At 49.2% G+C, this 10,350-nt stretch overlaps 1 protein-coding gene across 1 annotated transcript; it reads left to right on the top strand.

Annotated features, from left to right (window-relative positions):
• The first annotated feature begins 330 nt into the window (after window positions 1–330).
• Window positions 331–10,260, top strand: TUT1 (terminal uridylyl transferase 1, U6 snRNA-specific). The gene is made up of 9 exons (XM_040256019.1): window positions 331–1,005; window positions 2,457–2,647; window positions 5,315–5,630; window positions 5,797–5,897; window positions 6,719–7,188; window positions 8,067–8,176; window positions 8,324–8,434; window positions 8,610–8,696; window positions 9,070–10,260. Exons 1-9 carry the CDS (start codon window positions 924–926, stop codon window positions 10,215–10,217), a joined length of 2,616 nt encoding a protein of 871 aa, XP_040111953.1. The 5' UTR covers window positions 331–923; the 3' UTR covers window positions 10,218–10,260.
• The last annotated feature ends 90 nt before the right edge of the window (window positions 10,261–10,350 follow it).

Genomic DNA, 10,350 nt, shown 5'->3' with positions numbered 1-10,350 from the left:
CAACACAGTAAGAGCGGCTCAGCCCAGCTGATAGGCCCCTCTATCTCATGGTCCCTGTCCCTGGGGCCTCCTCAGCTCCCTTGCTCTCTTCCTGGCCTAAGCCAACACTCCGGTGTCGGGAGAAATGACCACTAAAACGGTCTGCGGTTGTATCAGCACCCTCCAATGTTTTTACGCAGTGGCCATCACAGCAGTTTCTGCTGCATGCCTTTAAATGGGCGGGAGGCTCTGGCATCTGGTGAATACTCCACGCAGACGGCTATCGAAGAAGAAAGGCCATCTGGCTGTGGGCCTGTGGAGTTCTAAAGGTGCGCGGGGGGGAAGAGCTCCCCAATCAAGGCTAGGAAGCGGGCGCAGAACACCATTCTGAGAAAGGACCGACGGCAGAGGGAAGAGGATAAGAGCCCTCAGGAGGTTTGGAGACTAGGAACAGCCCGGGCTTCGTGAAGGACTCGCCTTTATCTACCAGGTAAATATGGGGTTGAGCATACAACCCCACGGGTCTCTGCTGCCCCGCGAAGGAGGGCACAGCCTGCCCTAGGTCATCCAGCAAGGAAACCGCCGGCTGTCAAGGAGGGAGCCCGGCAAGAAACCCGGCTCAGACCGTGTGGCTGCCTTGTGAATATTCATGGTCTTGGGGCCAATCAACGTCTCAACCGCTCAGAGCACACCAATTGGCTTACCGCATGCAGATAAGCATCGTGGACAGTTTTCCAAACGCTGGTAGAGACCTAACTCCGGCAGGAGACGGAACCCTGAGCCGAAAGAGCTCGGTTTTAGAAGGCGTGTACCGAGCGCTTGGCCGACGGTACGTCACTTCCTATTGGACCGGCGGAAGTTGCTTCTGAGAGCGTTGCCATTTGTAGGAGGGAGTTCCGGTCGTGGCTGAGGTGGTTGCATTTTGTTAGTACCGGAGAGTCACGATGGCTGCAGTGGATTCGGATATCGAGCCGCTGCCTCGTGGGGGTTTCCGCTGCTGCCTCTGTCACATCACTACAGCCAACCGTAAGCGGTGGCTACTCGGGGGGCGGTTTCGTTTTGGGGTCCTAGTGAAGATTAGGGTTACAGGTCATAGTTCTTGCCAAGTCTGTTGGTAGGGTCTCACTTCCGTTTTCTCTCCGCCGTCCGGGGGGATTACAAAGGGGAGAGAGTCCCAGCACCTTACTCCCCAACGTCCCGGTATCTGAAATCTCCACGACGGAAATTTCGTTATTTTATTCCCTCTTTAGTTGTCAGGTATTGGACATCCAGCTCTAGGGCAGGGAGAGGGAATTTAGAGAGGTGAAGAAGCTCACAGTCTAGAGATGGAGATAATTTTCAATACCCTCTGTTTGGAAAGCTGCAGGATCACAGAGAAGGTAGTAGGGAAAGAAGCCCTACAAGAGAAGCTCCCCAAAGGCAGAGATGGTGAAGTAGCGTGGTTATGCATATTTGGAAGGTGGGTTTGGAAAAGGAGACTACGTCCTTTTATGACAGTGCAAGAGGCCCAGTGAAACCTCAGGTTCCACTTCTGAAGTCTGGAATCATAATCTCACCTAAACACGATCTTTCATTTTTCTTTTTCATTGTGAATGAAAAATGCCCTGCCACTGTCCAGTAGGGCAAGCCAGAAATCCAGGATAGTCTTCTCTGGCTCCACATAACACTTGGTGATGTCAAACAGCTGACTCAAAGGGCAATATAAAATTAAAAAATCAGCTAAGACTCCCCACATTCATCATGTCCCAGAGTCGGGCCAAGTGCTATGTGTGAGTAGTATCTATGTGGTAGGAAGTATTAATATCTCCATTTCATACCTGAGGAGACATGAATAGCGAGGTTAAGTTACTTGCCCAAGATTTCATACAGCTTGACAGAGCTAGGATTTGTTTCTTGGTAGTGTGACTTCTGATTCTGCCCTTGAATCTCTGCATTATACTCAGAAATGATAAGTGGGAGATAGTGTAGGGTCCTGATTTATTTAGTTCATCTATGTATTGAAGTCAGGAGGAGAAGGGGATGACAGAGGATAAGATGGTTGGATGGCATTACTGACTCGATGGACATGAGTTTGAGCAAGCTCCAGGAGTTGGTGATGGACAGGGAAGCCTGGCGTGCTGCAGTCCATGGTGTTGCAAAGAGTTGGACACGACTGAGCAACTGAACTGAACTGATATATGACCTAGATAAGTTACCTGTTAGTTTCTTCACAGGGTACAGGTGTTGCTCTATCTGGCACTTATAGGTGGTTTAAGAAATACTTGTGTACAGCCAGTTCTCCTGGGGACCACTTAGAATGCACTGTACAGACAAATGGACAAGAGAGGAAGCTGAAAGGAGCCAGGACTTTGTTATTCAAAAATCACATTTTCAGCGGCTTGGAAGAATCACTAGGATCTAGGTATGCAGAGAACAAAATCAGAGTAGGTACACTGAAGTGCGATTCAGATGCTTTTGTCTCACGCTTGTCTTTGCAGGACCCAGCCTTGATGCCCACCTGGGAGGCCGGAAGCACCGGCACCTAGTGGAACTACGAGCTACTCGAAAGGCCCAGGGGCTTCGAAGCGTGTTTGTCAGTGGCTTTCCCCGGGATGTGGATTCTACTCAGCTCTCTGAGTACTTCCAGGCATTTGGACCTGTGGCCAGTGTTGTCATGGACAAGGACAAGGTAGAGTGAATGACTCTGCGGGTAAAGAATGAGTTACGTGTGCTGCACACCAAAAGAAACGAGGGAAAGAAACCAGCAGACTGTTTCTGCTCATTCCTAATGTGACTTGCCCTTGCTGGGCACTGCAGTACTTGGGGGCTAGTCCAGCTTTGTGTCTCTCACCCTCGCCCCCTACCCCTGTTGGGATTTTATCAGTTTGTCAGTTAGTCACTGGGGACCTTGTTGGTCATTTATTTATTCTATCAGTCTTTCATTTGCCAAATATATGTTAATTGCTAATTTTGCACTAGGCTTCCCTGGGAACTAAGATCTTGGGCAAGTTACTTAACCTTGCTCTTCATGCCTCCTCAGATATAAAATGGAGATAATAATAGTACCTACCAGGCACGCATGCTCAGTTGCCTCAGTCATGTCTGACTCTGTCACCCAATAGACTGTAGCCTGCCAAACTCCTCTGTCCATGGGACTCTCCAGGCAAGAATAGTGGAGTGGGTTACCATGCTCTCCTCCAGGGGATCTTCCCAACCCAGGGATCGAACCCTCATCTCCTGTATCCCTGCATTGGAGGTAGATTCTTTACTGCTGAGCCCCCAGGGAAGCCTTAGTACCTACCACATAGATATTCATGTATAACACTTGGCTGAGAGTCTGGTACGTAGTGAACGTGGGAAAACTTAGCTGATTGTTTAAAGAACTTTATTTTATTTTTGGCTGAGCTCGTCTTCATTGCTGTGCATGGCTTTCTCTAGTTTTGGTGAGTGGGGGCTTCTCTTCATTGCAGTGGCTTCTCGTTACGGAGCACAGGCTGTAGGTGCACGGGCTCAATAGTTGTGGCACACAGACTTAGTTGCTCCATGGCATGTGAAATCTTCCCAGACCAATGCATGTCCCCTGCATTGGCAGATGGATCTTTACTATTGAGCCACCAGGGAAGCGCTTTAGGGTGTTCTATATATAAGGTCATGTCACCTGAAAACAGTGATAATATTGCTTTTCCTTCCCAATCTGATGCCCTTCATTTATTTTTCTTGCCTAGTTGTTCTGGCTGGGACTGTGCTAAATAAGAGTGGTGAGAATGAACATCCTTGCTCCTGATTTTAAAGGAATTTTCTCAATTTTTTACTGTTGAGAATGATGTTAACTGTGGGTTTGTCATATACGACTTTTATTATGTTGAGGTACATTCCTTCTATGCCTCTTTTATTGAATTTTTATCATAAATGAATGCTGAATCTTGTCACATGCTTTCTCCTGCATCTATTGAGATGATCATATTTTTATCCTTCAGTTTGTTAAAGTATGTGTCATGTTGATTGATTCATGGATGTTAAACCATCCCTTCATCTCTGAAATAAACCCCACTTGATTGTGGTTTATGATCCTTTTAAGGTATTATTGTATTGGATTTGTTAATACTTTTTTGAGGATTTTTGCATCTGTGTTCCCCAGAGATAATGGCCTGTAGTTTTCTTTTTTTGTGTTGTCTCTGTCTGGTTTTTATATTGGTGACATTGACTTTGTAAAAATAAGTTAGGAAGTATTCTCTCCTCTTCAGTTTTTTGGAGTAGTTTGAGAAGGATAGGTATTAAATTTTTGATGACCCTAGACTTTTTTTCGGGGGGAAACTTTTTGATTACTGTTTCAGTCTCTGTCCTAGTGATCAGTCTATTCAGATTTTCCATTTCTTCCTGATTCAGTCTTGGAAAGTTGGGTGAGTGTAAGAATTTGTCCCTTTCTCTAGGTTGTCCAGTTTGTTGGTGTATGGGTGTTCATGTTCATAATATTCTCTTACCTTTTGTATTTCTGTGGTATCCACTGTTATTTCTCTTCTTTCTTTTCTGATTTTATTTATCAGAGCCTTTGCTCTTTTTTTCTTAGTGAGTCTAGCTAAAGTTTTGTCACAGTACCACACTGTCTTAATTACTATAGAGGGCTCCTTTTTATAAGCAGAATGAGGTTCTAACTTTACCAGTGAAGAGAATGTAAAAGAATATGGAAGAGGAACTTCCGTGGTGGCCCAGTGGCTAAGACTGTGCTCCCAATGCAGAGGGCTTGGGTTCAATCCCTGGTCAGGAGACTAGGTCCCACATGCCATAAATAAGACCCAGTGCAGCCAAATAAATAAATTAATTTAAAAAGATTATGGACTTAAAAAAAAAACAGGGTTTATGTGTTTATGTTTACACTTAACACAGTGATCATTACATGGATTCTTAATATTAAAAGAATTGAATTAAAGCAGGAAAAGTTAGGGGGTGAGTTTAGTGTAACCAGTGAAATGTCACTGGGATGACTGGGGTTTGATGAAATAAGTAAAATGAAGTTTTTCAGAGGCAGGCTTAGGTGAGAATAAAATGTGCGCAATTTGAATAAGAGAGATAATTGCTTTTCTAAATATGTTCCCCAGCAGGAATTCCCTGGTGGTCCAGTGGTTTGAACTCTGCACTTTCACTGCCGAGGGCAAGGGTTCAGTCCCTGGTTGGGGAATTAAGATTCCATAAGCCTTATGTCACAGCTAAAAAATAAATAAATATGTTCCCTGATGTTATGGAAACAGGAGGCAAATATTTCCAATTTATAGAGTGGTCCCCATCTTGAAGATTCTCACCATGTGTTTGGATTCTTGGTTCCAGAACTGTCATCATTGTCTCTGTTGTGGTTTGACAGGGAGTGTTTGCTATCGTAGAGATGGGGGACCTGGGTGCCCGGGAAGCTGTTTTGTCACAGCCCCAGCACAGCCTGGGAGGACATCGCCTGAGGGTCCGGCCACGGGAGCAGAAAGAGTTCCAGAGCCCAGCCTCTAGGTCCCCCAAAAGAGTGGCCCCCGACAGTCACCAGCTGATCAAAGCACTCGCCGAGGCCCCAGACGTGGAAGCACAAATGGTGAAGCTCGTGGGGCTGAGGGAGCTTTCCGAGGCTGAGCGGCAGCTTCGGAGCCTTGTGGTGGCCCTAATGCAGGAAGTCTTCACAGAGTTCTTCCCTGGTGAGTCACTGCCCCGCTCTGTCTGAGCCCTCTGTGTCTGCATCCCCAGCCTCCCTCAGCTAGTGGTGTTCGCTTGCTTGCTTTTCCATCTTTATGCCACCTTATGTTTTTCTACCACTTATTCCCTGCAGTGTCTCTTAACCCTTATTCTCTTCTCGGCACCCAGGCTGTGTGATCCATCCTTTTGGCTCCTCCATAAACAGCTTTGACGTCCATGGCTGTGATCTGGACCTCTTCCTGGATCTGGGGGACTTGGACGAGCCCCAGGTATGTGACCGTGGAGGCAGCTGTGAAGAGTTAGTGGGAATGGTCTGTGACGCTGGGCGAGCCCTTGACCTCTCATGCCTTAGCTCCTATCTATAAAATGAGGATAATAGGACCTGCCTGAAAGGGTTATTATGATTGGAGAAACGTGGATGTGATTGGATAGGATAAAATGAACCAACATGGAATAGGTGACATTTGTAACAGGGAAAAAAAATTTCAAAATGGCACATGTAATATCTTAATATATATATGAAACGCCATACAACAATGGATTATGTTTTTGCTTATCTGTGTTTTGTAACATCTAATGTACAGTTTCTGCCTTGGGAGTAGGAAAGGGTTATTGTTTTTTAAATAAACTATTTTTTAGAACTGTTTTAGATTCATAGCAAAATTGAGCAGAAAGTACAGAATTCCCATATATCTCTTCCCTGCAAAAGGTTGTTTTTGTTTTTTTTGACTACCATGCAAATTGCAAGATCTTCATTCCCTGACCAGGAATCAGACCTGTGCCCCATGCAGTGGAAGTGCAGAGTCCTAACCAGTGGACCACCAGGGAATTCCTCCTTTAGTCTTATTCCATCTGAAATAGTTCCTCTCCCTTTTTTTGCTTTTCCTGACTGTAATATTTTTGTAAAATGTAGACTGTTTATTTTATGGCATTAAAAGGTTAATTTTAAAAAAGGCTTGTAAGGATTAAAAGAATTAGTGCTTTATAGCCCAGCCCATAATAAATTATAATAGATATATCTTAGAGATGGACTGTTCCCCAGTTAGGGGGCAGCAGGAGAGACAGTTACCCAGCCCGTTTCCATCCACAGCCAGCCCCAAAGGCTCCAGAATCTCCCTCCTTGGACTCAGCTCTGGCATCCCCACTGGATCCTCAAGCCCTGGCCTGTACCCCAGCCTCCCCTCCAGACTCACAACCTCCAGCTTCTCCTCAAGACTTGGAAGCCCTGGACTTTGAAGCCCCTTCCTCCTCACTGGCACCTCGGACTCCAGACTCTGCTTTGGCCTCTGAGACCCTCGCCTCTCCCCAGTCCCTGCCTCCAGCCTCGCCACTGCAGGAGGACCAGGGAGAGGGGGACCTGGGGAAGGCGGTGGAACTGGCAGAGGCCCTGAAGGGGGAGAAAGCAGAAGGGGGAGCCATGCTGGAGCTGGTGGCATCCATCCTTCGGGGCTGTGTTCCTGGAGTGTACCGAGTCCAAACCGTGCCCTCTGCCCGGCGCCCTGTGGTCAAGTTCTGCCATCGGCCTTCAGGTCTCCATGGTGACATCTCCCTCAGTAACCGGTACCTTTGAGGTGGTGGGGGAAGGCCAGCTGGTACTCTGGGGAGGGGGAGGGAGGCGCCCTGCACCAGCTGAGGCTTGAGGTTGTCCTTACTTAGTCCCGTCTCTCTTTTCTGACACTTATCTCATGTCTGGCTTTCATTTCAATGTTTGGAAAGTATGTTTCCTGGGATACTGATTTTAAGGATTTAGGAAAGAGTTCCATGGTTGAGTAAGTTTGGGAAATGCTAAGTTAACACAGGCCAATTTCTCCTTTCCCTCCTCTCCTACTTGCTCTTTCCTCCTTCTCTCTCCCTTCCTGTCTTTGTTTCTTTGCATAGTGAGTGTTCTGATCAGTCTTATTAATAACATGCTTTGTGACTCTCCAAGACATTTATAGGATATAGTGTTTCCCAAACACGTTTGATGTGTGTGTGTGTTTTTTAAGAAGCAACATTCACTTTTTTTTTTTAAATTATTATTTATTTTCGGCTGCACTGGGCCTTCATTGCTTGCAGGGGCTTCTCAAGTTGGGGTGAGCGGGAGCTACTCTTTGCTGTGGTTTGGGGGGTTCTCTTGTTGCAGCACACAGGCTCTGGGCACGAGCGCTTCAGTAGCTGTGACACAGGGGCTTCGTTGCTCCGAGGCATGTGGAATCTTCCCAGACCAGGGATTAAACCCATGTCCCCTGCATTGGCAGGCAGATTCTTACCCACTGCGCCACTAGGAACGTCCCATTTGATGTTCTTTTGTACACACTCTCTCCAGACCATGTCAGAGAAACACCTCGGGAAACCCTCTTTTGGCCTTCTTCAGCTGGCCACCATTACACAAGTCTGGAGTGAGAGCTGGGGGGTGACAAGCTCCTGAGCCCTGACACCCTGTCTGCCCTCTGTCTTAGGCTGGCCCTGCACAACTCCCGCTTCCTGAGTCTCTGCTCTGAGCTGGATGGGCGAGTACGGCCCCTTGTGTACACTCTGCGCTGCTGGGCTCAGGGTCGAGGGCTGTCAGGTGAGAATGAATCAGGACAGACCGGGGGCTGCGTTGGTGTCGGGGCAGAGGCAGGGATTCGGGGAGAGAAGGAAGCGGGGTTGTGAAAACTCCCAAGGAGGGGGTCAGAACTGCCTCTGATCTAACCAGAATTAATTATTTATGCAGGGAGTGGCCCACTTCTCAATAACTACGCCCTGACCTTGCTCGTGATCTATTTCCTTCAGACCAGGGACCCTCCTGTGTTGCCCACTGTGTCCCAGCTCACCCAGAAAGCAGGTACAGCAGCCTGGCCTTCACCCGCCCTATCTCCTGACCTTCATCTCTCTTCTTCATCTTAGACATACTGAGCTTCCTGGGAATGAGATCTCTGCCACCACTACCATATCCACCCCCCAAGCTCCCACCCATCTTCCTGCTTTCAGGCTGACCTTCAACTTTTTTACTTTCATAGGCGAACAGGTGGAGGTTGATGGCTGGGACTGCAGTTTCCCCAGAGATGCCTCAAGACTGGAGCCCAGCACCAATAAGGAGCCTCTGAGTGAGTCTGGGGAGCCTGGGAGAGGACTAACAAGTGGTGTTAATGACACAGTTACTGGCACACAGCAGCCTTGTGGGTTAGTTAATATCATTATTGCCACTTTACAGATGAAGAAACTGTGCCTTGGAGTAATGAAGTGGCTTGCCCAAGGTTATGCTGCTAGCAGGGGGAAGGGGCAGTATCTGGGGGGCACTGTGGGGAGAGAGGTTTGACCTCTTGTTTATTGGGATCAGAGGAGCCTGGCTCTGGCACTCCTCTGAGCCACTTGGGAGGGAAAAGGCAAGTCCAGCTCAGGGAATGACTGTGGCGCAAGGGTGATCTCAGTTCTGGCCTCTAAGGGACCCCACTTCCCTGCTCTTCCTCTTTCCTCCAGGTTCCCTGCTGGCCCAGTTCTTCTCCTGCGTCTCTTGTTGGGATCTTCGTGGCTCCCTGCTGTCCCTGCGGGAGGGTCAGGCACTACCTGTGGCAGGGGGCCTGCCCTCTAATCTCTCGGAGGGCCTGCGCCTCGGCCCCATGAATCTCCAGGACCCCTTTGACCTGAGTCACAATGTGGCAGCCAACGTGACCAGCCGAGTGGCCGGGAGGCTACAGAACTGTTGCCGAGCGGCAGCCAATTACTGTCGAAGCCTCCAGTACCAACAGCGGTCTTCCCGGGGTCGGGACTGGGGGCTGCTTCCCCTTCTGCAGCCCAGCTCCCCCAGCTCCATGCTCTCTGCGACACCTATCCCCTTACCCCCTGCTTCCTTCACCCAGCTCACTGCTGTGCTGGCCCAGGTGTTAAGGGAAGCCTTAGGGTGCCATATAGAACAGGGAACCAAGAGACTGCGGTCAGAGGGAGGTGGCCATGGGGAGCCCCCCCAGGGAGGGAAAAGCAAAAGAGCAAAACTAGACAGACAGAAAAAAAGCTGTGAGGAGGGGCCAGAGGAGCAGCAGGGATGTGCAGGGGAGCACGGTGAAGATGGCGTGGAAGAGATGGTCATAGAGGTTGGAGAGTCGGTGCAGGACTGGGTGATGCGGAGCTCTGGGCAGCCGGGGGAGCTGCCCCTGATGACCGGAAAGCATCTAGCCACTAGAGAAGAGGGGCAGTCAGGCACCGCAGCACTGGCCGAGCAGGGGCCCAGAGGACCTGAGGCAGCCTGTGAAGGGTCTCAGGCCGAGGCCGAGAAGCGGGTGTCGCTCGCAGTGAGCTGGCGCTGCACCTTGTGGCACCGTGTGTGGCAGGGGCGGCGGCGTGCCCGGAGACGCCTGCAGCAACAAATCAAGGAAGGAGGTGGAGCTGGTGCTGGCTCGGGAGCAGAGTGGCTGGCAACTGAGGCTCAGGTCACCCGGGAGCTGCGGGGACTGAGCAGTACTGAACAGAGGCTAGAGGCCGAGCCACTCCTGACCTTCGTGGCGTCCGCCTCCCAGGCTGACCAGAGTCTCACTGTGACCCCACTCCAGGATTCTCAAGGCCTATTCCCTGATCTCCATCATTTCTTACAGGTTTTTCTCCCTCAGGCACTTCGAAATCTGCTTAAGTGAAGATGGGAACCCTGAAAGGCAATAAAGCTGCTAGTTTAATGAACACTAGTTTCCTCTATTTCCACCTGGTGATAATACTCCTTCCCCGACTTAAGTGCTTAGTGCACCCTCAGAGGTACCTTGTCTTGTCACC

Source organism: Oryx dammah, unplaced genomic scaffold (assembly GCF_014754425.2).
Source record: "Oryx dammah isolate SB20612 unplaced genomic scaffold, SCBI_Odam_1.1 HiC_scaffold_15, whole genome shotgun sequence".
Taxonomy (NCBI): domain Eukaryota; kingdom Metazoa; phylum Chordata; class Mammalia; order Artiodactyla; family Bovidae; genus Oryx; species Oryx dammah.
The sequence above is the reverse complement of the archived record's forward strand: the minus strand, read 5'-3'. Positions and strand labels throughout refer to the sequence as shown.